Source organism: Artibeus jamaicensis, unplaced genomic scaffold (genome assembly GCF_021234435.1).
Source record: "Artibeus jamaicensis isolate MK-2021 breed Jamaican fruit bat unplaced genomic scaffold, CSHL_Jam_final contig_1132, whole genome shotgun sequence".
Classification (NCBI taxonomy): Eukaryota; Metazoa; Chordata; class Mammalia; order Chiroptera; family Phyllostomidae; genus Artibeus; species Artibeus jamaicensis.
Window position 1 is genome coordinate 6,462,702 of NW_026521221.1, and position 26,789 is coordinate 6,489,490.

The following is a 26,789-nucleotide window of genomic DNA, read 5'->3' on the forward strand; positions in this document are numbered from 1 at the left end:
CTCATGAAGATGCCTGAGTGAAAAGACAGACATCTTTCGGTTGAAAGACAACTTTTCAGTTGAAAAGACATCTTTCAGTTAAAGGTGGCAATGTAGGGACAGAGGACATGCATAGGATGTTCAATCCACGGTTAAGAGAATGAGTTTGGGGGTACAAAATTGGGGTACAGGGAGTAGTAGCCCTGACTTTTACTTCTGGTAGAATTGTCGGAAAGTTATAGGTAAGCCAGTAAGAGACTTGAAAACCCATCAAAGTCTGCCCTTGAAGATTTTCCTATCATCATCACCCAAGCCGAGGCGAAGGAATTCCAGCAGGCATTTCTGTTGAAGAGACTTATTTCGTGAAAACGATGCCATTTGGCGTTATTCCATTCTGATTGATTTGATTTCCAAGGTCTCTGCAATTTGCTTTCTCCCACGTTAGCTGGGCAAAGAGGTCCTTTGCCTCGCTCCCTAGCTCTCTGGCTTCCGGAGCGGGTAGAACCAGCTCCCGGCACAGCGCCCCGCCCCCGGCACTGCGCCCGCCCCAGGACCTGCACTGAGAGTAGCCCCGCCCACTGACCGCCCCGGTTTGGAACCCAGTCCACAACCCTCCCACCGCACGGCGCCGTGTCCCGCCCTCGGGCCAGTCCCGACAGTGGATGCGGGGTCCCGGCCCACCGCAGCCGAAATAGGGCCGTCTTGACTGGGCCTCCGGGTTGCAATGGCTGGGGGTCGTGGGACTCACGGGCGCCGCCGGGACGAGCCGCCGGAGAGCTATTTGCAGCGACAGGACCACGAGCTGCAGGCCCTAGAGGCCATCTATGGCGCCGACTTCCAGGACCTACGGCAGGACGCGTGCGGACCGGTAGGAACGTGGCTTGTGGAGTTTCGGCTAGCTTGCTGCGGCCCAGCCTCCATCCGCTGGACCTTCCTGGGCCAGGCCTGGCCCGGCCCTGCCCTGCTGGAGCCCAGCCGCACGCCGGCTTTAGGATTCTGCAGTCCTTTCGGCCCTGCCAATTCCACCCACGCTCACTTTTTGTCCTTGCAGCCGCTCGGCGGGTCTCCAGAATCCCCCCACCTGGAGACCCGAATTCTCCCACAGCCTTTTCTGCAAGTCGGCTCCTCTGTCTTACCTAGCACTGTTTCTCATTCCCACTGACACCCTGTAACATCCCTTTCCTTCCAGTCTTCTTCCCCTTTTCCCTGAAAGCCCTTGAGTTTGATACAACAGCGCATTCAAAGGGATGCATTGCAACTTTGTTCTTGGAACACGTTTTGGGCGTTTGCACAGACCTTAACTGATGCCCTCAATCAAAATTATCTTCAAGTCTCACCCTCCCGTGTGTTCACAGTTGTAAAGCACATACATGCCAGTTTACTTCACAGGCATGCTCACTGTGTTTTCTGGTATGGAGGAATTTTCCTGTACCTTCCTCTAAGGCACTTAGCAGAGAGTATATAATACATTCATCTTAGCTGTAATGGAGAGGCTGTGTGCAGAGTCTAGACCTTTTAAATGATATTTGGTTTAAAACATTATTTTCCTTTTTGTCTGGAGGTAAGTTAAGGCACTATAAGCTGCTGATACTAATAGCCCCTCCCCACGCCCCATCCTGAAGTTATCTGTTAAACTATTAGGTCTCTGGATATTATTTAAAAGGTAGGTCTTCCTTTGTGTGCTTTTAGTTCTGACATTTCACGGTATCTTTGGACGCAGCTTTATCTACACATCCAGTATTTCCTCCATAAATAGCATCTTGGTTCCAGGCATTAGGAATACAACCTCAGACAAAAGACAAAAAACTCTGCCCTCAGGGAACTTACTTTTGTAGGTACTTAATTTCAAGACTGACTTTAAACCTGAAGTGTAAATATTCCCTTTATACATGCTTATAATGAAATAGTAACATAATTTTCTGGTAATCTGGTAATTTTTCTGTTCCTAAACTTTGAGAACCAGGAAGTAGGCCCAGTAAGCAGCCAGAACAGGTGTCACACCTGGACTCGCTTCAAAGGCCCTAAAGGTTTCCTTCAGAGCTAGTTTGTTTACTTTTATGCACGGTTAGTTATCCAATCCTAAAACTGCAGAAAAACAGAAAGGAGAAAGGAGCTGCCTTAAGCAGATAGACCAATAGTCCCCAAGTTTATAGCTTGTGAACTTCATGACAAGACAAGACTAAACAAAGCCAAACAAAAGCTATAAAAGTCAGGCAGAATAAATCGAATAACTGTCTGTAGCCCATGGTACACAGGGCAAATAGCCACAACATTTTTATAGGCCCAACAGGCAGATAATTAATGGTCATAAGTACGAATCAGAGTGTAGTCATTCAGCAAGTGCTTATTATCACCTGCTATTTCCAGTCGTCAGGGAAAGGTTATGCAGCCACAATCCTTTATCCCAAACTCTTGAGACCTGATGGGTTTCACAATTCAGAAGTAAACTTGCATTCATGCTCACTTGTGCACACTCCATACCTCACCTAACACCTCCCTTGGTGTGTGTTTCGGCAGCATCCAGAATCAAACAACTAAATGTGTAACCTGGGTAAATAAAGACTTAATAAAAGCCTCGGGTCAGTTCAGGCCAAATCTGCTGCCAATAAATTCAGGTCAGAATTTACTGACCTGAATAAACTTAAGTTGTTTTTTTTTACTTCTGAAGTTTTTAAAGCTTTTTGGGGAATGTGTTATAATGCAGATTGCAGTGCAGTAGCATATGTATATTATTTATAAATAACAATATTTTGCGAGTGAATGCTAAAAATTACTTTGCATGCTAAAAAAGTTTGGATGCCAGTAGTTTAAAATATAATTTTCTGTGGAGTTATACACTTACTATTTTTTAAACTTATTTATCTTTAGAAGGGAAGGAAAGGAGAGAGGGAGAGAAATATCAATGTATGGTTGCTTCTCGCGGGTCCCCTGCTGGGAACTGGCCCCTGCTGGGAACTGGCCTACAACCCAGGCCTGTGCCCTGACTGGGAATCCAACCGCAGTTGTTTGGTTCGCAGGCCCGTGCTCAATCCACTGAGCTACACCAGCCAGGGCTATACACTTATTATTAATTTAACTGTCTTGGCTAATTTTCCATGTGGGCAAAGGGTCTGCACATTTTTAATTGGATAGCTGTTACAAACTTCCCTTCCCAAAAGGTTGCTTCTGTCTTACGGCCCACGGGTACTGTGCGAGAGCAGTTTTTGTACAATTTCAGCAACATTGTAGATGTCAGACTTTTTCATCTTTGCCAGTAAGTAGATGAAACATTTTTATTTCTCAGTGATTCATTATGTAGGCTACCTTTGTTTGTAAGCAATGGATTTTTCTTTTTCTGTGCACTGTTTTTTCATGTTCTTTGGTTCACTTTTTCCACTGTGTTGTATATTTTCTTACTCATGTGTCAGCTATTTATATGTTGCACATATTTTCCATGATTGTGTACATTTTGATATTTATATAATCAATGCAATTTTTTAAGACTTTTATATAGTCAACACAACCAATTTTTGTTTTATGGTACCCGTAGATCTTTTTTTCTAGAAAATATTTTCTTGCTCCACTGTTACCAAAAAATGAGTTATTTCAGGTTTTTAAAAAATATTTTACTTATTTATTTTTAGAGAGAGGAGAAGGGAAGGAGAAAGAGGGAGAGAAACATCAATGTGTGGTTGCCTCTTGTGCACCTCCTACTGGGGTCCTGGCCAGTAACCCAGGCATGTGCCCTGACTGGGAATCAAACCACGATTCTCTGTTTCTCAGGCCCACACTCAATCCACTGAGCTACACCAGCCAGGGCTAGAAATAGCTTTTTTGAACAAGTTCTTAGGCCCTGGCCAGCTAGCTCAGTCATCGCAATATGCCAGAGTTGCAGTTCCTGTTCCTGGTTAGGGCACATACAAGAAACAACCAATGAATGCATAAATAAGGGGAAAAACAAAGGGGTGCTTCTCTCTCTCTCCCCCTTACCCTCTAAAATCAATCAATTAAAAAGTTAGAAAAAATATTTTTAAAGTTCTTAGCTGCATCTAAGTATGAATTTAGGCCAACTCTTCCCACCACCAACTAGCCAGTTAGACTAACACCAGTGGGTTGAGGGTTTTTTTCCGCCTTATTGTAGCCCTCCCCTTATCCAAGGGCAGTACATTTCAAGAGTCCCAGTAGATGCTTGTAAGTGCAGTACTACCAAACCCTATACATACTATGTTTTTTCCTTATATATTCCTATAATAAAGTTTATTTTATAAATTAGGCATAGTCAGGGATTAACAATACTAACTAATCATACAACAGAACAGTTATAACAATGTGCTATTGTAAAAGTTATGTGAATGTGGTCTTTATCTCTGGAAATATCTGGCTGTACTGCACTCACCCTTGTGAGGATGAGAGATGATAGAATGCCTACCTGACGGGATGAAGTGTGCCGAGATGAGTGAGATCAGTGATGCAGCCATTGTGACAGAGCTTTAGGCTACTGTTGCTCTTCTGGTAAAATGTCGAAAGGAGAATCATCCACTTGGGTGATGCTGGGTCATAGCCATGAGGAGGTCAGTGAATGGGATCACAGCTGACTGTAAGTAACTGAAACTGTGAAAAATGTAACCGCAGATAAGGGGGGATCGCTGGACTAATCTGACATGCCACCTTCATGTTATGTGGGACTATGGTAGGATCCGTGTGGCTGTTGACACCAGCATGCCCAGTGCCTGCTAAAAAATGGTCAAAATTCTTTATTGAATGAAATAATTCCCAAATGTATTTGGGTCTGTTGTTGACTCTCTCTTCTATTCCATTAATCTACTTAAGCACTGCTACCACTTTGCTTTAATTGTTGTAAATTTATAATTAGCCTTAGTATTTAGTGTGGTCATCCTTTACTTTACAGAATTTTCCTGACTAGTTTTACTTTAGTTTTTCCATATAAGCTTTGGAATCAACTTGCATCAATTTTCTAAATTGTTCAAAAATTATTTAGCATTTTTATTGGAATGACATTATGTATTTTAATTTGGGGAGAATTTATATTCCGAATATTTTTCTCTTGTTTAAAATTTAAAAAATATATACAATATTATATTAGTTTTAGATGATTAGACATTTATATAGTTTACAAAGTGATTACCCTGATAAGTCTAGTGCCCACCTGACACCATACATAGTTATTACAGTATTATTGACTGTAAGGCACTATGATGTATTTTACATCCCCATGACTATTTTTATTATAGACATTTTATACATCTTAATCCCTTCCCCTTTTCCAGATTCTGAGTGTTCTAAAGTTTACTTAAAATGGAGTTTTAGGTTATTAAACTTTTTTAACAAGTCTGTCATTGTTTAAAAATTCTCACCAGCTCACAATCAGATGGTAAATGGACTTGATGATTTTTTACAAGCTCAGTTACAGAGAGGATTTTCAGAAAAGGAGATGGGTGGGGGGGAATTAGTGAATAAGGCATTTAACATAAAAATCAGAGAAAGACAAATATTGTATGATCTCTCTTATATGCAAAATCCGAAACAAAGCTCATAGATTGAATGATCGGTGGTTGGGGGATGGGTGACCTATGAGGTTAAATAAGTTAAATTTCAAAAACATAAAATCTAGGGGAGTGTTAGCTAATTTCCATTTTCTGAGCTTTTACTGTCTATCACTTTTGTTTCTGATATCTTCACAAACTTAACACCAAAGGTTTGCCCAGGTCACCCAGCGTGCTCATTTCTGCATTTGTCATAGTTTCGCACACACTGGTTTCTTCCCCGCAGTAGGCACAGAATGTGAGACCTGAAGCAGCTGAGAAATAGTGGGCCATCTTGCCATCAAACTGTAAGGAAGAGATGATTAGCAGAACCCTAAGTAACAATTCTGTTATAGGCCAGCCATCTAAAAGTGGTTTGAATTGTCTAACTTTTAAAAAATATATAATCATGGTAAAGAACATATAAAATTTATCACCTTCATTCACCATTTTTAAGAGCGCATTTTAGGAGTGTTAACTATACTTACATTGTGTGCAAGGAAAAATTGCGTTGGTATTTTTAATTTCCCAAACCTCATCCTCACTCTGCTGCTTATCTTGTAAACAGGCGAAGTTTAATCATGGGCTGTCATTAACCCTTATACTTCAGCTTTGGAACCAAAAAGTTTGCTGCTGTGTGGAATGGCTGATAAAATTCTCAGTTTTTAGTAGTCACATTCTTCACTTCAGTACTTTGAACAGAAATAGACGCATCCTTAAACCAGTGGATTTTGTTGTGTGAGAGTGTTATGAGGTGCCGGAGGAAAGCACAGCCACACTGAGCAGCAGGGGTGCGTAACAGCACCGCTCCCACAGAGGGCTGAGCTGTGCCAGTGTTTCTGGCCCGCTGGGCGTGATGTAGGGTTTGTTTCTTGAAGAGTTAATAATGAGTTCCAAAGGAGCACTACCTCTCTTACATTTCAGGACTGAGTTTACATTACTCTCTCACTTTTTATATGCTTGAGGATTTATTGGGCTATTTTATAATTGTTCAGGAGAGTACCAGCTTCCAGATCCCATTAAGAAGTGAATTTAGCCCTGGCTGATGTGGCTCAGTGGATTGAGCACCAGCCTGCCAACTAAAGGGTCGCAAATTTGGTTTTCCCAGTCAGGGCACATGCCTGGGTTGCAGGCCAGATCCCCAGTGCAGGGCATACAAGAAGCAACCACACATTATTTCTCTCCTTCTCTTTCTCTCTCCCTTCTCCTCTCTCTAAAAATGAATAAAATCTTTTTAAAAAGTGAATTTAACTTCTATCTCACTGTAGCATGATACAGACTTCTCTCCATTATTACTTTTTATGTGGCTTGCCTGTCTCTTGCATTTTCAGTCTTTAAAACTTTTTTCGTCATATAGGATTTTGTATATTTTGGAGTTGATACATCTACACTGTGTTTTCTTCTCTTTAGGTGCTCAAAAATTTTTTGATTGCTCCTTATTTTATGGTTATTTGCTTGCAAATATTTCAGGAATTATTGTACAGGTTAAGTTAAAGATGTTATCAGTACTGACTTCTGGATGACTAGTTATCTTTTTTTTAATATATTTTATTAATTATGCTATTACAGTTGCCCCATTTTCCCCTTTCACTCCCCTCCACCCTGCACACCCTCCCCCACCCACATTCCCCCCTTTTAGTTCATGTCCATGTGTCATACTTATAAGTTCTTTAGCTTCTACATTTCACATACTATTCTTACCCTCCCCCTGTCCATTTTCTACCTACCATCTATGATACTTATTTATGCCATTTCCCCCTCTCTCCTCCTCCCACTCCCCTGCTGCTACCCATCCATGTGATCTCCATTTCTGTAGTTCTGTTCCTGTTCTACTTGTTCGCTTAGTTTGTTTTTGTTTTAGGTGTGCTGGTTAACTGTGAGTTTGCTGTCACTTTACTGAACACGTCTTTTATCTTCTTTTTCTTAGATAAGTCCCTTTAACATTTCTTGTAATAGGGGCTTGGTGATGATGAATTCCTTTAACCTGACCTTATCTGAGGAGCACTTTATCTGCCCTTCCATTCTAAAAGAAAGCTTTGCTTGATAGAGCAATCTTGGATATAGGTCCTTGCCTTTCATGACTTGGAATACTTCTTTCCAGCCTCTTCTTGCCTGCAAGGTCTCTTTTGAGAAATCAGCTGACAGTCTGATGGGAACTCCTTTGTAGGTGATTGTCCCCTTATCTCTTGCTGCTTCTAGGATTCTCTCCTTCATTTTAATCTTGAGCAATGTAAATATGATGAGCCTTGGTGTGTTCCTCCTTGGGTCCAACTTCTTTGAGACTCTCTGAGCTTCCTGGAAGTCTGTTTCCTTTGCCAGAGTGGAGAAGTTCTCCTTTATTATTTGTTCAAATAAGTTTTCCACTTGTTGCTCCTTCTCTTCCTCTTCTGGCACCACTGTAATTCGGATGTTGGAATGTTTAATTAAAGATGTCCTGGAGGTTCCTAAGCCTCACCTCATGTTTTTGAATTCTTGTTTCTTCATTCTGTTCTGGTTGAATGTCTTTCTTCCTTCTGGTCCACTCCATTGATTTGAGTCCCAGTTTCCTTCCCATCACTATTGGTTCCTTGTACATTTTCCTTTATTTCACTTAGCATAGCCTTCATTTTTTCATCTAATTTGTGACCAAATTCAACCAATTCTTTGAGCATCCTGATTACCAGTGTTTTGAACTGTACATCTGATGGGTTGGGTATCTTTTCATTGCTTAGTTGTATTTTTTCTGGAGCTTTGATCTGTTCTTTCATTTGGGCCATTTTTTTTTGGTCTGGTCATGCTTGTTATATATGAGGGGCGAAGCCTTAGGTGTTCACCAGGGTGGGGCTACCCAGTTGCTAGGTTGTGATGCTGTATGTGGGGGCGGGGTCTGAGAAGGAACAATGGTGATGCTCCACTGTCTGTTGGATTTCAGTCCCTTCTGCCCCTTCCCCTAAGCAAACTGAGCCCTTCTGGTGCTGATTCCCGTGTGGGTGGGTTTGTGTACGTTCCAACACCCTGTGGGCCTCTCCAGCAAACTCTCCTGTGAGGCTTGGAGTCTCTCCCTGCACCTCAACCCCCACAGGTGTTTTCAATTGTTGTGCTGAGGCTTTAATTCCCCGAGCTGGGGCCCTGGGTTGCTAGGTCTTTCTCGCTTCCCAGTTTGGCCTGGTTTATCTGTGCATGAATGTGGGACCGCCTGGTCAGCCAGCCAGCCACCTTATGTGCCACGCCGCTCCACAATCCACCACCTTGCTGGGTTCACCAGCTGCTGCCTTGCATGGCCGGGGTCCACCAGCCACCACTTTTTTTTTAAGATTTTATTTATTTATCTTTAGAGAGGAAGGGAATGAGAGAAGGAGGGAAGTATCAATGTATGGTTGCTTCTCGTGAGTCCCCTGCTGGGAACTGGCCTGCAACCCAGGCATGTGCCCTGACTGGGAATGGAACCGTGATCGTGTGGTTCGAAGGCCTGTACTCAATCCACTGAGCTATACCAGCCAGGGCTGTTTTGCTCACTTTGTTGTGGTTTTTTTTTTTTTTTTTGCAGCGACCTCTGTCCTCCTGGTTGCCCAACTCCACCCCTCCTACCTGTCTGGATGAATGTGTCTACTTTAACTCATTGGTTGTCGGACTTCTATACAGTTCAATTTTCTGTCAGCTCTGGTGGTTTTTTGTTTCTAAATTGTTATCCTTCCTTTGGTTGTGGAAGGAGGTACAGTGTGTCTCCATCGTGGCCTCCATCTTGGCTGGAAGTCTGATGACTAGTTATCTTCTAAACCCATGGAGGAGGCCCTGCCTCACCTGACTCCCCAGTACATCTTGGTTGTTAAATCATTTTTAATCAAGTTATATTCAACTCTAGAAGTCCTTGAATGCCCTAATATGAGCTAATGCTTGGTGTTCTAAACATGTTTTACATAAAAGCTTCTTCACCTATTGGGGAGCCTCTCTGTTTGCTTCAGGAAAACAGATATTCTGTTTATCTCAAATATCACTCTTCCCTGTTTCCCTCCCCCACGGAGCCTGTATTGGTTAGGATTAAGTTTAGCAACATATGGCAGAAAACTACAAAGTTTGCTTTTTTGCATGTAAAAGTCTGGAGTCTAGGCATTTTTCTAAATTGCTGTTTTACAATCCTTAATGTGCCCTTTACGGTATAAAAGAGCTGTCTGAACTCCAACCATCACATCTGTATTCCAGCCACCTGGAAGGAAACAGGAATTAAGAAGTGGCATGTGTTAGTTCATCTTAGTGGCCAGAAATTAACCTAATGGAATGCTACACTTAGGTCTGATAAACCTGTCCAGTTAAAAAATCAGTTCTGTTGATAAGAAACATCAACCAGTGATCAATGGTCATTGGCATCAAGACACTGCCATCAAGAACCTACAGTTTGGGGTATAGTGAAGAAAGAAACTTTTATTCAGTGCAAAATAGCTCAGTTGTGATACAGCACTGCTGTGAGGCAGCCCAGGACCAGGGCCCTCTTCAGCCAGGCTGGTCTGCTGTGGTGAGACACCTTGCAAAACACAGCCCACAGTCCTCTGTGGAAAGGGGAAGTGCTCTCCCAGAGCCAGCAGGGAACTGACTTTTACAGACAAAAGTCCCTGCCCCTGGTCCCTGATTGGTCGGTCCTCATGCAAATGAGGGCTTAGGGTCCTTGCAACTTGATTCATCCAAAAGACACTCTCCTGATTGCTCAGAATAGAGCTGCTCTGATAGGTCAGTGAAGACGTTGCTGAGACAGTGGCTAGGAGCCTGGATTGGATGGGGCAAGCCTCAGTCAGTCCTTTTTGGTGAAATAGAATTCCAGAAACTCCTTTATAAGTTCTGGCTCAAATGGTAGAGGCACACACAGTTCAGGCATGCAGTTCAGCATAGACAGGGGGGTCAGTGCAGGCTTCTTTGTCAAGTGCAGTTTGCATGAGATTCCCCTTTGTAGAAATGGGCTTCACACTATCTCTTTAATAAGTGCTTTCTAAACTTGTACTTACATCTATACTGTTTGGTTTTTCCCACCATGACAACTAGAGGCACATCTGTTTTCTCACCTCTGTGTGTTACCGGTGTCTGACAGAGTCAGCGCTCAGTAAATGGGTGATGAGGTGTGATAGGTGAAAGGCCTCTCAGATCACCCTCCCCAAAACCACTCTGGCAGACCTGTGCTTTCCCAGGGTCGTACCACAGCTTTTATCAAAGATTATTATAAAGCCATGTAAAAACTGAGCTTACATATTTTGTACACGTAGTCGATGAGAACTTTATCATGTAATTTAGGGCATCGCTTATAAGATTCGTGTTATAAATTTCTGCTACAGTGTAGTGTTGTGAAGTACTTTGTTGCCCCTAAAAGAATTTTTATGCTCTTTTGTGTGTGTGTGTGTGTGTGTGTGTGTGTGAAATGTACATGTCAAATATGTCTTTTTGCCCTGGCCATCTGGACATTCTAAGACAAAGTTATGACCACAACTCAGTCACAGCAGGTCAGGACTGGCTGATGAAAAGGGACCCAGGCTTGGGAGTCCAAGCTGGACTTGAATTCCAGCCTTGTCACTGTGCATCTGTAGGCAGGAAGCGGAAACGCCCGAGCCTGAGCTGCCCCGTCTGTAAAACGGAGACGGCGCAGGCTCGGTAAGTGCCTGGGCTGCAGGAGTGGATATTCGTCCCTCAGCCTCCCTTTTCCCATACTCGCTCTAGCGGTAATGTAAACTACCTCAAATCTTCTTCTGGAAAAAGGGTACTTACTTACTCCACTGAACAGCAAGAGAGTAGTTAATTATTTGGTGAAAAGCAGTGGGTTGAAAGAATTTTAGATGAGCTCTCAGATTTACGTGTCAGGGTTTTCACTTATTCTCAGTGTTCACCTCGTGAGTGAGACACCCTATGAGCGTCTCCCCACCACTGCGTTCCGTTACCCTGCCAGACTTTCTTCCCAGCACTCACCGCTGTCGGAAAGTATTCGTGTTCTAGTCTGTGTCGTGCAGTTGAATCCTGGTGTGTCTCAAGTTACCTCTGTGCCCGCAGCCTCTAGGCCCGCACCCAGACGTAGCTGCACTCAGTAACGCCTGAGTGGAAGCTACGTGGAGCATTTTGGTTCAGTCGTTAGGTAACCTTAAAAAGAAAAATGCATTCTCTCTGGCATAGGTTTTATTTTTAAACTATGCCTCAGGCAAATATGACCAAACACTGTATCAGGCATAATTACATGTAATATTTTAAAAGTAGAACTTTTAAACTTAGATCATTATCTTAATTGTCAATGATTGGCTCTCTAGGTTTAAAGAATAATTTTTTTCTTTTTTTTCTTTTAGGTCAAAGAGCCCCCCGAAATCAATTTAGTTCTGTACCCGCAGGGCCTGGCTGGTGAAGAAGTATATGTAAAAGTGGAATTGAGGGTTAAATGCCCACCGACCTATCCAGATGTGTGAGTACATTAGAAATAGCTGTGATGTGATTTTAGTTCTGTTTTGACCACATGGAAACAGGTTGAAACCAATGGTATTTTCTCTTTCCTGCCACCAGTCCTTTAAAATTTCATTCCTATCACTTGTATTTCATTAAAACTCTCTCAGCAGTAGACATTTTCATGAAGCCTTTCTCATGTTAAGTCTGCTTCTAATTGTACAATAGCCAGTACAGATACTAATATTTGTTCCATAACTAATTGTTTGCTTCTTCTGCTATATTAACTTTCATTTGTTTAATTCTCATAAAGTGAGAAGAAGAACAATCTAGAAGAAGTCATGGTAACTTGTGTGCTTAGTTGTAAAGTATGATCAGCATTAGGAATTGGAGTAGCCTTCTGAGCCCAATGGCACTTTACTCCATGGAGTAAATGAAGATTTAGGGTCACCCTGAAAGGCACAAAGCATCGCTGGCCCCTCCCCACTGATGCCAGGAGTACTCTCCAGCCAGTGAGAGAACCATAAAACCCACATATTTCCAAACTGCTCCTGAAAGTGATAACATCTCTAGTTGAGAACCACTGATAGAGCAAAAGCATTAGCAATTAGGACTCCACAGTACTTTTTCTGAGTTATCTTGTATATGTCATGTAATCTTTCCCCCAGACATTCCCCATGGAAAGGCAGGCTGGCCTGGATGATGTTATCATGCCGGGCACCAGTGAAGGAAAGTGGCAAATAAAATGAAGCACTGCCTTTCCTGGAGGGTGGTAAACTTACAGAATTTGTTATCCTAAAAGGCGATGGAGGATATGAAAATACAGACAGGTCAAAATGAACTCCCTGAAGTTAGTAAAACCCTCTTGTGCCCCCAGCACTGTGCCCACAGTAGAGAAGTAGGTGTGCTGAGAGTTAATTAATGACTTGATTAAAGGGCAGTTAAAGTTATGAAAGCAGAATAGGACAGTGCCTCTCTGGGTTTTATTTTTCCTGACACCAAGTAGGTAGGGTCTTCTGACACCAGCTTTGTGTCCAGCAATTCATTTCACTTCCGATACAGTTTATTTGTAGTTACTGCAGACCCCATGGGTTCAGGCTTTAATCCCACAAGGTTTCAAATGCCAGTTGCAAGTACCAGTATTTCTGATCAACCGACTAAATTTTCAGGCTCCCAAGACCCCCTTCTCAGGTTCAGTGATTTGCTAGAACAAGCTCACAGAACTCAGAAGGGCAGTTTACTTACTACTGTCAGTTTATTATAAAGGATGCAACTTAGGAACAGCCGCATGGAAGAGATGCATAGGCAAGGAACGTGGAAGGGGCACAGAGCTTTTCTGCCCTCTTACATTGACAGGTGTCCCCTGGGGGACATAGTCACGCTGATTGAGAACCACTGCACTAGAGAACTATTCAGGCAAATCTTGATGTGTCCACTTGGTAAAAATATTATGGGATGGTCTTTTTAAAAAACAACATGGAATCCTGGCCATGTGGGCTCACTTGGTTGGAGCAATGTCCCGTACACCAAAAGGCTGTGAATTCTCTGCGCAGTCAGGGCACAGACCTAGGCTGCAAGTCCAGTCCCTAGTCAGGAGGCAACCAATGGATGTTTCTCTTACATTGATGTCCTCCCCCTCTCTCCCTCCCTCCCTCTCTGAAATCAATAGATATATCCTTGGGTGAGGATTGAAATAACAACATGGGAATGTTTATAAAAAGTAAGAAAGTAAACATCATAATATCAGCTACATAAAATTATGAATTATGTGGCAGCAGCAGAAAGAGAATGTTGGAGAGTTTTTTAAAAATTGAATGAGTGTAGTAGATGAAGTTTTCACCATTCTGTTAATACTGCTATATAATGACTGCTTAGTTTAGAAAATAATAATAATTATGTAAGCCTTGACTTGAGGAACGCTCCTGTCCTTTCAGATGACATGGTGCAGAAACCTTCCTTTTCTGCAAAAGAGTCGTTCATGCCACTGTGCGAGAACCCTGAGTTAGACAGACCACGCAGAGACTCAAGGCTACATGGTGTTGTTATTCTTTTTCTCATTTACATAAAGTACTTGCTCTCAGATTTCCATCTGCCCTAGTGGATAATGATTGCAGAACCTGTTATAACTGAAGCATTGAGAGAACTCACAGATAAGGAATACTCAGAATTACTCAAAAATGCTTGGTAGGAGGCAGAGAGTCATTTTTGGTTCAGTAAAATCAAATAAAGCCTACTTAATCTCGGTGAATTGGTGTTGGTTGTTTATTGGTTGGGATTGAAAGGAAGCCTGACGGCTGGCGTGTACTTCCGGTGAGTAAATGGTGTTGAGTCTTGTGCTCTGTAAGGATGAAGAGGAGTATGAGGCAGCCATCTTTGGAAGAGGCAGAGTTTGCAGAGTGTGCAGGACTAGATTTACACGTGAGTGAGTGAGCACTTTTCCACCTCATTTACAGTCAGAGTGAGTAACTGGACACAGCCTGTCGTGGGAATACGAGCTTGATCATTGTGGCTCCATGCAGCCTTGTTATTCTCATCCTGCTTTATATCAGAGCTCACAGACTAGAGCAAGCACTTGTCCTTTTGCGGGTGAGCTGTCAGAGCTGGGTTCATTGGTGTCGGGGCAAGCCAGGGTCGAGCATTACCATGCAAGGGAGTGCGTGGTTACGCTACTAGGCTGGAGTCACACACAGAGCTAGAGTGATTTTTTAAAATATATTTTATTGATTATGCCATTACAGTTGTCCCATTTCCCCCCTTCATTCCCCTCCACTCTGCACACCCCCTCCCACCATTTCCCCCCTCTAGTTTATGTCCATGTGTCATAAGTTCTTTAGATTCTATATTTCCCATACTATTCTTGCCCTCCCCCCTGTCTATTTTCTACCTACTGTCTATGCTACTTAGTCTCTGTACCTTCTCCCCCCTTCTCCTCCTCTCATTCCCCTGTTGCTAACCCTCCATGTGATCTCCATTTCTATGGTTCTGCTCCTGATCTAGCTGTCCTCTTAATTTGCTTTTGTTTTAGGTGTGATTCTTAATAACTGTGAGTTTGCTGTCCTTTCACTGTTCATCTTTTTTATCTTCTTTTTCTTAGATAAGTCCCTTTAACATTTCATATAATAAGGGCTTGGTAATGATGAGCTCCTTTAACTTGACTTTATCTGAGAAGTACTTTTATCTGCCCTTCCATTCTAAGTAAAAGCTTTGCTGGATAGATCAATCTTGGATGTAGGTCTTTGGATTTCATGACCTGAAATACTTCTTTCCAGCCCCTTCTTGCCTGTAAGGTCTTTTTTGAGAAATCAGCTGACAGTTTGATGGGCACTCCTTTGTAGGTGACTGTCCCCTTATCTCTGCTGCTTCTAGAATTCTCTCCTTCATTTTAATCTTGGCTAATATAATTATGATGTGCCTTGGTGTGTTCCTCCTTGGGTCCACCTTCTTTGGGACTCTCTAAGCTTCCTGAACTTCCTGGAAGTGTATTTCCTTTGCCAGATTGGGGAAGTTCTCCTTTATTATTTGTTCAAATAACTTTTCCACTTGTTGCTCTTCCTCTTCCCCTTCTGGTACCCCTGTGGTTCGGATGTTGAAACGTTTAAAGATGTCCTGGAGGTTCCTAAGCCTCTCCTCATTTTTTTAAATTCTTGTTTCTTCGTTTTTTTTCTGATTGGATGTTTGTTTCTTCCTTCTGGTCCACTTCATTGATTTGAGTCCCAGTTTCCTTCCCATCACTATTGGTTTCCTGTGTATTTCCCTTCATTTCAATTAGTTTAGCCTTCATTTGTTCCTCTAATTTGTGACTAAAATCAACCAGTTCTGTGAGCATCCTGATCACCAGTGTTTTGAACTGTGCATCTGATAGGTTGGCTATGTCTTGGTCACTTAGAAGCATTGGCTCTGGGGATTTGAGCTGTTCTTCTTGAGCCATAATGTTTTGGTCCGTTCGTGCCTGTTAGGTATGAGGGGCGGAGGCTTAGGTGTTCACCGAGGCAGGGTCACTGGTTTGTGACACTGTATGTGGGGGCAAGGTCAGAGAGGGGCAGTGGCGTTTTTCTGCACCCTCCTGGATTTCGGTCCCCTCTGCAGCTTCCCGCAAGCAAATTGGGCCCGTCTGGTACTGGTTCCCAGGTGTGTGGGCTTGTGCACCCTCCAGAACCCTGTGGGTCTCTCCAGTGAACTCTCAGCCTGAGAGCCTCTCCTAGCACCTCGACCCCGAAAGTTTTTCCAATTGGTGCTTTTAGGCTTTAATTCCCATGGCTGGTGCCCTGGTTTGTGCGGTCTGTCTCACCACTCACTCACTCCTTTGCCTGGTTTATCTGCGCGCAAACGTGTGACTGCGGTCAGCCAGCCACCTTGCACCCCCACTGGGTCTGCCTGTTGCCAACCCACACCTGGGATCTGCCAACCCCTGCCTGCACGCCTGGGTCGGTCTGGCCACTTTTTCCTGCATGACCCTGCCCTGCCAGCCGCGGACTCCACCCCCTTACCTGCCTGGATGAGTATTTCGTTGTTGTCAGACTTCCGTGCAGTTCAATTTTCTGTCTGTTTTGGTTGTGTTTTTGTTACTGAGTCTCTGTTGTCTTTAAACTTGGTCATGAGAAGAGGCACAGTGTTTCCACCTATGCCTCCATCTTGACCAGAAGTAGAGTGATTTTTTTTTAAAGGCAGTAAAATAGTAGTCAATGAAAAAATTTTTAATCAGTTCGTAAAGCTGAAATCAGAGACAGAGGAGTTGGGGACATACGAGAATCAAACCCCAATAAGTCTGATCATCTTGGTGAGCGAGGCACCTGGCAGGCCACACACCAACAACTGGCCAGCCCACTCGCTCCCCATGGCCTGCAGGTAAATCTTTGATGAGCCCTGTGTCATCTGAGTGTAGTAGAAATCCTTTTGAGATGGGGGAATTGTAGCTGGGCTTATGGAGCGAGGTTTACAAATGAGCCCTGTATGAAATCCCTTGGAACTTAGCAAATATTAATGTGAATAGGCTACACTTTCTAGAGTAACTCCTTTTTGTTTTGTTTTGTTTTGTTTTCTTTTCTTTTCCAGAGTGCCTGAAATAGAGTTAAAGAATGCCAAAGGTCTGTCCAATGAAAGTGTTAATTTGTTAAAATCCCGCCTGGATGAAGTGGCCAAAAAGCATTGTGGAGAAGTAAGATTTGTCTGGATTTCTAAGAGGACCGTAAAAATCTTAACATGTTCACTAATGTTTGCCCTCCTGCCTTTTCTTTGGCTTAAAGGTTTTCCCATTGTACCTTAAATCCAATTTTGACTAGAATGTTTTGTTTCGTATTGATATCTGCAATAGAGAACGTTGCTATTTGTATTTCTTTAATTTACAGTATTTATGTACTACAAATTGTAGAATGTATATACACGGTATTATTAATGCTTAAGAATCTGCCCTGGCTGGTGTGGCTCAGTGGATTGAGCTCAGGCCTGTGAACCAAAGGGTCACCAGTTCGATTCCCAGTCCGGTCACATGCCTGGGTTGCAGGCCAGATCCCCAGTGAGGAGCATGCAAGAGGCAATCACACATTGATGTTTCTTTTTCTCCCTCTCTTCACCTTTCACTAAAAAAAACAAAAAAAAAAAAAAAAAAACAAGTCTTTAAAAAAAATCTTTCTAAAAACAGTGTATATGAATCTGGCCATAATTTTTACACACTTTGGACCTGGCACCATGACATGATCTTGTTTTGAACCTTTATATTATTGAAAAATGTTTACAGACAAGTGATTTCTAACCAAACTTTGCCACTTCTCTCCTTTCCATATCAGAAGAACTAATTGCGTCCCTTGTCAATAAGTAGCAACACGCTTTAATCCTTCAGTGCCTCTTCTCTACCCACGCATTCACACCTAGTTCAGGGCCCATTCTTCCCTAGTCCTCCGCACATCAGGGTCTGCCCGAGGTCTCCCAGCCCTCGTTCAGTCATGCGCTGATGTCCACCCAGGCTGTTTCCATGTCTTTCGGCTCTTGTAAATAATGCTGCAGTAACATAGGCGTGCAGATATCTCTTCAGGATTCTGTCTTCACTTCCTTTGGGTAGATACTGATAAGTGAGGTTACTGCATGATATGGTAGTTCTAGTCTTGTTTTTTTTCAGAAATCTCCACACTGGTTTCCATGGTGGATGAACCAGTTTACATGCCCACCCATGGGCACAAGGGTTCCCTTACCCCACATCCTTGCCAGCACTTGTTGTCTCTGATGACAGCCATTCTAAGAGGTGAAAATACATTGAGGTTTGGATTTGCATTTTCCTGATGATTAGCAATGTCAAGCATTTTTTCATGCACTTGTTGGCAGTTTGTATGTCATCTTTGCAAAATGTCTGTTGAGTTCCTCTGCCCTTATCATTATTTTCTTGGTTTTAGGGGGAGGGAGGAAGAGAGAGAAAGAAGAAATATTGATTTGCTGTTCCATGTATTGAGACACTCATTGGTTGGTTCTTGCGTGTGCCCTGACTGGGGATTGAACCTGCAGTCTTGGTGGATCAGGATAATGCTCTAACTAACTGAGCGTCCTGGCCAGGGCTCCTCTGCCCATTTTTTAAAAATCAGATTATTTGTGTTTTCCCTTTTGGGTCCTGTGAGTTTTTTATATATTTTGGATATTAACCCCTATCAGATACATGATTTGCAGATATTTTCTCCTGTCTGTAGGTTGCCCTTTCATTTTATTGACAGCTTCTTTTGTTGTGGAGAAGCTTTTTCATGTAATATAGTCCTGCTTGTTTATTTTTGCTTTTGCTGCCTTTTAAAAACTTATTTTAAATTATGCTTTTTATTTTGAGTTCATTGTAGATTCATGTGCAGTTGTAAGAAATAATGCTGAGAGATCCCATGTCCCCTTTCCTTAGTTTGCCCCAGTGGAAACACTTTTCAAAACTGTAGCACAGTGTCACAGTCAGGATACTGGCACTGACAGACACAGAATAGCCCTGTCACCACAGGGTCCCTCCTGTCACCCTTGCATAGCCGCCCCCTGACACCCACCCACACCCTCTCATTGCCAGCTGACAACTGCTAGTCCGTTCTCAAGTTCTGTAGTTTTCTCATTTCGAGGAAATTATGTAAGTACAGTCACATAGTACATAACCTTTGGGATCGGCTCTGTTCTAACTCAGCATAGTTCTCTGTAGATTCATACAGATTTTGCATGTATCAGTAGTTCTTTATTTTTATTCCTGAGTGGTACCCTATGGTGCGGTATTTCATGGCACCACTATTCGTTTACCATCCACCAGGTAAAATAAATCTGGATATCCAGTTTGGGGCTCTTAAAAATAAAACTGTTATAAATATTCATGAGCACGTTTTTATGTGAAGGTAGGTTTTTATTTTTTGGAACAAATGCCCAGGTGTGAAATCGTGGGCGTGTGTGGTAGTTGCACGTTCAGATTTTTATGAAAATGCCGAGCTTCTCCAGATTGACAGTACCCCCGTCCAGTCCCACCAGTGATATGTAAGCAGTCCAGTTTTTTCGCATCTTTGTCAGTATTTCAAGTTGTCACTTTTTTATTCGAACTGCTCGAAGAGATGTCATGATGCTTAATACTATGCGTGAACTTCGCTAGCCCACAGTAACCAGATATTTGGCCAAACATTATTCTATATATTTTTGTGTAGGTTTTTTTTTTAGATGAGATTAACACATTGAAATCTGTAGGCTTTGAGTTAAGCTGATGACCCTCCAAAACATGGGTCAGGTCTCATCCAGTCAATTGAGGGCTTGAAGAAAAAAAGACTGGCCTCCCTAGAAGAGGGAATTGTCTGGAGATGGATGGTCTTTGGGCTGGAACTGCACTATTAATCCTTCACTGCCAGCCTGCCTACCTTGCAGATTTTGGGCTTGGCAGGCTCCATAACTCTGTATTCGTATGAACCAATTTCTTAAAAAATCTCTCTCTCACCCTGGCTGCTGTAGCTCAGTGGATTGAGCACAGGCCTGCAAACCAAAGGGTCACCAGTTTGATTCCCAGTCAGGGCACATGCCTGCATTGGAGGGCCAGGTCCTCACTATGGAGCACGTGAGAGGCAACCACACATTAATGTTTCTCTCCTTCTCTTTCTCCCTCCCTTCCCCTCTGTCTAAAAATAAATGAATATGAACTAAAGGGGGAAATGGTGGGGGAGGGGTATGCAGGGTGGAGGGGAATGGAGGGGGGGAATAGAACAAATGTAATGGCATAATCAATAAAAAAGTTTTTAAAAAATGAATGAATAAAATCTTTAAAAATCTGTCCCCTCCTCCCCGCTCCCTGTACACAAATACCCCCCTACCCCACCCTGTGGGCACGAGCACACACAGAGAGTTCCTCTGGAGAGCTCTGACCAGTACGGTGTGTATTGCGAGAGCGAGAGCGGCCGCTGTAACTAAGGTCAGGAGAAGCCTCTGATAAGGTGACATTTGAGCAGAAGCTGGAGGGAAGTGAGGCAATGAACCAAGTAGACATGGCGGGGGAGAGGGGGACGATTGCCGGTTTTGAAAGTGGTTCTTACTTTTACCTGGTATTACATATTTTATCAGATTTGTTAATGTAGAAAGTGCTAGTAAATTAAACAGATTGGCAAAAGAAAGACCCTCCACTGCTTGTCTCCTGGCTCCTTTCTGGTACTGAAGTGGTTTCTCTTTGACATAATAGAAGCAACCTACTTTCCTAGCTTTTCTTAAAAGAGCTTTTCTTAAAACGACTCGCCTCCGAGATTCTAGACTAGTGTTTCTCAACTGTAAATTGACGTATATCCAGCAAATGCCACAGCTTCTGGTATACGAAAAAGCATATTCGTTTCTCTCAACAGTAACTGTGGTTTCTTTGCATTTGGTCCCTGAGAAAAAGGTAAATACTAAGTCCGTTAACTTTATATTCTGTGTACCATGACTTCTATTACTATTCGCCACTGTGTTATGTCCCTTTAGAAAATGCTTTAAACACATAATGGAAGTAAGAATTTTTAAGTTGCTTTATTGTATAACTGAGAAAAAGGGAATCTCAGTGTGGTGCTCCTCATGTGCAGAAGGAGCTTGGTTCTCCCAACCTCTTCGGGGGTGGGGCAGTTGTCACTGGGGGGTCCCAGAGACCCCGTTCCACTGGTTTCCCAGCCCTGGCATGACTCAGGACGCCCAGGACCAGGGGAAGTGGCTTCCCGTGGCCACAGAAAGACCGACTGAGAGGGGGGTCTCGTTCCCTCAGGTACTGTCTGAATGCCTCCCTAAGTGGAAATAAAGTGCTTTCCAGGTATTGATCAGCCTCCTCCTGGCCTGTTACTAGCAGGGAGATAACAAGGGCTTTAAATACCTGCTTCCAAACCCCCAATAGAATTATTTTTGGTATGCGGTGCGGACAGATGGAAGCCCTGATGTTAGCAGTGATTGTTCTCTGCTCAGCTGTCATTGGGTAGACAGGTTTTCTCATTAGGAAGGTAGCTTTTTACTTTGATACAGTCTTAAACATTTTATCAAATTATTGCACAGAAAAATACTTTACCAGAGTTATTGTACCGAAAATGCCAATCAGTGGAATAGGACTACAAAAGACAAGCGAAGCTTTTTCTTTTAGTGATTTGTCTTGGTGGCAACACAACGCTGTGAGGCTGTGAGCGCCTTTCCCTGCTGCGACCGCAGCGCACGCTTCACTCAGGAGTGTCACCAAAACAAACCTCACCGTTGGAGTGGCTGGGTGCCTGCTCGCTTTTCCGTGGTCTCTGCTTTGTGCCCTGTCTTCCCATTGTTTTACCATTTGTGGTTATTTTCGTCTACTTGTTTAGGTGATGATATTCGAACTGGCTTACCACGTGCAGTCATTTCTCAGCGAGCATAACAAGCCCCCTCCCAAGTCGTTCCATGAAGAAATGCTGGAAAGGCAGGCTCAGGAGGAGCAGCAGAGGCTGTTAGAGGCCAGGCGGAAAGAAGAGCAGGAGGTGAGACCCTTGTCACCACGGGCGGCCAGCCCAGAAACTGTCAGCTTCTGTAGGTGGTGACTCTGCACCTACACATCTCTCTCTGTTTCAGTTTTGCTCATGTTTGACTGAAGAACTATGGATTTGTGTAAAAGGACTGGTCCTAAGAGTAACTGAGAAATTCCGTGAGCGGTTCCCTCTCAACAAACATCAGTGTTGCCCCTAGAGAGCCCTTAGTCCACCAAGTTTTAGAGGCTATTTCTTCTCTCTTCTGTGAAACAAGAATCTCATACCCAAATGAGTAGTAAAAGGCAGATATAGCACTTTTTTATGTTCACTAACCATTTATAATTTATATTTGCATAAGGATACACACACCTGTGTTATTATTTATTTTATGTATTTATTTATTTTTTAAATTCTTACCCAAGGATATGTTTATCGATTTGAGAGAGAGAGAAATATCAACATAAGAGAAACATCAACCTGTTACCTGCCTTACATGCCCTGATTAGGGATAAATCCCGCAGCCTTTTGGTGTATGGGACGATGCTCCAACCAACTGAACCACCTGGCCAGTGCCACTCCTCTGTTATCTTAAGAATCCTTTAGTCAGCCCTGGCTGCTGTGGCTCAGTGGATTGAGTGCCAGCCTGTGAACCACAGGGTCGCAGGTTCTATTCCCAGTCCGGGCACATGCCTGGGTTGTGGGCCAGGTCTCCAGTAGTGGGTGCATGAGAGGCAAACACAGGTTGATGTTTCTCGCCTTCTCCTTCTTCGTCCCTTCCCCTCTCTCTAAAAATAAAATAAATAAAATCCTTTTGAAAAAATAATTTGATCAGAGTCAATATATACAACTACATTTCCTTCTCAGTTTTTAACTTGGTGAAGCTTTCCAGTTTTCTTCCCATACATCTTACAGTTACTGCTAGGATTTTGTTTTCCCTGCTTTTCTTAGGTCTTTGGTCTTCCTTCTGGTTCTTTTTTTTTTTTCTTCATTTTGTTTAGCCTGTGTTTATATTTAAACACTCTCTTGGTGAACCCCATTAATTTTGTTACTGCTTATCTCCTATTTCATTGTATAGCCTTGTTACCATTTAGAATTTAAAGCTCCTTGTCATTATAGTTTTTTAGGAAGGTACATTTTTGTTAGAAGATAGTGAATATTTAGCTAACAGTCTTGTTTTAGTGTACTGCTATAGCTACCTATAGCAGTTTTGGGGTGTTTTTTTTGCACTTTGTATTATTGCCATTACAGTTTTTGTGAGTGTTTTGATGGTTTTAATATTACAACCTTGAATTTTAGGGGACTCATAAAAACACATTACAGACCCAGCTGAGCAATAGATGCACGAGTCAATGGGATGGGGACCAAAGTATCACTTTAATACTGAGGGCGCTGGTTAGAGAATTCAGCCTGATAATCTGTGGCTGTGGTGGTGGCACCTGTGCCACCCTGGGTCCAGGCAGGGAGGACAGCTCGGCCCAGCTCCACCAAGTTGACCCCGGACCCCAGGGCACAGAGCAGGCACAAGTGCATGTTCTCCGGAGACAGGCGGACATCAAACAGGAGGGGCCGAGTCAAGTGTGGGGGACGCGAGAGGCCCACAGTGTTGCTGTAGTGAAAGTCCCTCCACGCGGAAACACGAGAAGTGAGGGGCAAATGTCCCACCCCACACAGTCTGCACTCCTGTTTACTAGACAGGTGCTTGGACCAGCGAAGCCACAGGGCCCCCTTTTTCACACCTGTTTAAACAGGAATGCCTGCTGCATAAGAGTTGTGAGAACACTGATGGAGCTACAGTTTGTCCTGAGTTTCCATAGATTCGTATTCGGGTCTCTCAGGAAAGGACAGCTTGATTGGTTGGTTGGTTGGTTGGTTGGTTGGTTGGTTGGTTGGTTTGAAATTCACAAGAATTTTTATAATTTCAGAATTTATATGTTGTAAAGGTTTCAAAGACTGGCATTTGATACCAGTATGATTTCTTTCAGCAACGTGAAATCCTTCATGAGATTCAGAGAAGGAAAGAAGAGATCAAAGAAGAGAAAAAAAGGAAAGAAATGGCCAAGCAGGTATTCTCATCAAGTCTGCTATACTAAAATCGCTGACATTTTGCTAAACATAAAATCCTTTTTATTGCCATTGATGATATTTTCCCTTCGTGGTCTATCAGTATGAAGCTTAAAATGAAACACTAAAAGAATCCCCAAACAGAAAGCAAAATTTAGAATTGTATATTATTTGTAGATGATTTAGGCTTCTGTAACTATAGTACTTTATCCAATGAGTTAAGGGACAGAAGAAATTGAAACTTTGATAATTAACCCAGATGGAATTCTTAACATTTTGAAGATAAAGCAATTTGTTCATACTGAAGAGTGAATGGAAACCATAAGGCTCTGCTTGAGATTTCATTCAGTGATGGAAAAGAAGGATTTAACGGAGCAGGTTTAAAAAGCAGGTGGAAAAATATAGGAAAGGGGGTAATGTTCTTTTTTTCTATATTTTTCCTGTGTCCGGCTCCATCAAAAAGCCAGTCATACGTGTTTGGAGAAATCGAGAGGAAACCGTACTCATTCTATTTTCTGGGATTATGGCAGTTAACTTAAAGGAAACTGTGAGCTGTAAGGGAGGACACATTCTATTTTCTGGGATTATGGCAGTTAACTTAAAGGAACCTGAGGTGTAGGGCAGGACACACTGGTGTAGAGTAAGCAGCACCTGACTTAAAGCTTCGGCTTGTTTACTGCCAAGTTCTGTGACCTTTAGATGACAGTCTCTGTGGCTTAGTCTCCTCATCCCTTAAAATGGGACTTACAGTGCCTCCCTTTCTGTCTCATGTAATTGTTCCCACAGATGAATATACTACCCTCTAAAAGTACAAAGCCATGTCCAAGTGTAAGACAATATTACTGTGTCTGCTAGCTCTCCTGTGTTATGTCTGATCTACTTCCCCATCTGCCACTCTGCTCTTTGAAAGCTGCCTTCTGTTCATTTCCTCTTGCTCTTCTTTCTAACTTTTTAATGCATATTCTAAGACTCTAGCATTTCCATTTTTAGTTCATATTCTGTTGAAACTTAATCTGACCTCTAGTTCCTGACCCAGTGCATTTTCAGACATTAAATTTGTAAAAGCTGGCTTCAACTTTATAACACTCGAAAGCATTCAGTTAAATAAAATGTGCACTCTGCTGAACTCATAGTTATGTACCTTAACAGTCTTCCATTTATGATATACATCTAAAGTAGGTTTTACTTTTCTTTCTTCTAGGAACGTTTGGAAATTGCTAGTTTTTCAAACCAAAACCACGCCCCCAGGAAGGAGCCAGGAGGACCCAGAACAGCCGCCCATCCCCGCGGGGGCTCTCCCGACTTTGTCGGAAACGGCAAACGCCGGACCAGCTCCGCTGGGAGGTCTAAGTGAGTGCTTGCGATTTCTGACCTGGAGGGATGAAAGGTGTAGAAGGAATAAAACAACTTGTAGTGAAATTTTTGGATTTTTAGATAGCTGTTTCAACACCTTTTCAAAGCCTATCTGAATACACAAGGTGGGGCAAAAGTAGGTGTATATAGTTGTTCATATGGAAAATAATACAGTAATTAATAAATAATATAAGAATAAGCTATGTTTCACATACTCACAACTGTAAACCTACTTTTGACCCATGCTGTATTTGTTAGCAGTATGAAACAAAATTTTCATGGGTTTTAACATTTTCTAAGCATCTTAGATTAAACCAGTTTTATTGCTTATTCACTTTTTATGACAGTCTCTCACATTTCACAGTCTCGCCTCCAGTACAGTTTGATCTGGCTTTTAATGATCTCACTATTCAATAAGTCATTTAAAATTGTTTCTTCCATCAGTCATCATCCAGTCAGATTTCACACTATATCTGTCTTCGGTGCATAAATCCGTGGGCCCCACCACAGACGTGGGGAATGCTCCAGAGTGGGCGTGGTGTAGAAGGTTCCTGACCCGAGAAGGTCGGCCCGGTTTGTTACCAGGGGTCCCGGGCTTCCTTGTCCTTGCCCATGGGCTCCTGGTTTGTTCCCTGTCGAGAGAGGTCCCATGAGAGATGCTGTGTACTTCTTCCTCCACATCCTTTTCCACTAAAAAGTTGAGACTTCCCTAAGTATCTCCTGTGACACCCTGTGCATCAGAAAGAAATTTTACTACAGAATCCATTTATGAGTAGGTGGGTGATTAAGTAGTGTAGGTATTACAATTCACTTATGTGTTTGAACTTTTGAGAATCTAATCAGCACTTTTAAAACCAACACTTCTTCTGTTGAAAGAAACATCTTAGGTACCAAACTAAAGACTTATATAAACTTTCAGGTTTTAGTTTGTTTATAAGAATGAACCATTTGGGTTCTTTCCCAAATTACCAACTTTAAGAAAAAAATGAGCCTAGAAATCATTTGGACATTAATGTTTAACCACCCACTATTAAGGTGTACCAGATTTTCTCTTGAATACTGTTTCTGGTAACAATTCTAAAATTATAACTCCTTACACCTATTTAGATTAATTTTTCTACTTGGCTTCCAGTACACAACATAATTTGATATTGTCAGAGCCTTTTGCTAAGAAATGCTGAACAACTTTCCATTGTTAAAATCGGTGAAATAAATCAATGCTATGAAAAAGGTTTTTTGGATAATAAAAACAGTTTTATAACTTTAAACATTTCCATTTTTGTGGCTAACTATAAATAATGCATCTAAGATTAGACTTGCTTTTAAGATCAAAGATCATTTTTAGGTTTACTCAGGGGGAATGGGAAGTTCCCTCTCCCCTTGTCATAGGCAGAACAACTTGTAACGTTACCTTGCAGAGTGATACTTGTACGTCTCAGATAGGAAAACACTCCATGAGCGAACATGGAGGAACGTGAAGTAGTTTCCATCTGTTGTTTGCCAGAGTATTGCACGTACCTACATGGGTCTCTGCCACTATGTTGACTATTGGCCTAGTGAAGAATGAATCTTTCTT

General features: G+C 42.5%; 1 protein-coding gene across 1 annotated transcript in view; it reads left to right on the forward strand.

Moving 5' to 3' along the window:
* Positions 1 to 567: 567 nt before the first annotated feature.
* EIF2AK4 (eukaryotic translation initiation factor 2 alpha kinase 4) overlaps positions 568 to 26,789 on the forward strand; it is a 106,405-nt gene continuing 80,183 nt past the window's right edge. Inside the window, exons 1-6 of the mRNA XM_037161686.2 lie at positions 568 to 847; positions 11,792 to 11,904; positions 16,935 to 17,037; positions 21,659 to 21,811; positions 23,782 to 23,862; positions 25,062 to 25,210. Coding sequence (XP_037017581.2) covers positions 704 to 847; positions 11,792 to 11,904; positions 16,935 to 17,037; positions 21,659 to 21,811; positions 23,782 to 23,862; positions 25,062 to 25,210 — 743 coding nt within the window. The 5' untranslated portion in view covers positions 568 to 703. The remainder of the gene's footprint in view (positions 848 to 11,791; positions 11,905 to 16,934; positions 17,038 to 21,658; positions 21,812 to 23,781; positions 23,863 to 25,061; positions 25,211 to 26,789) is intronic.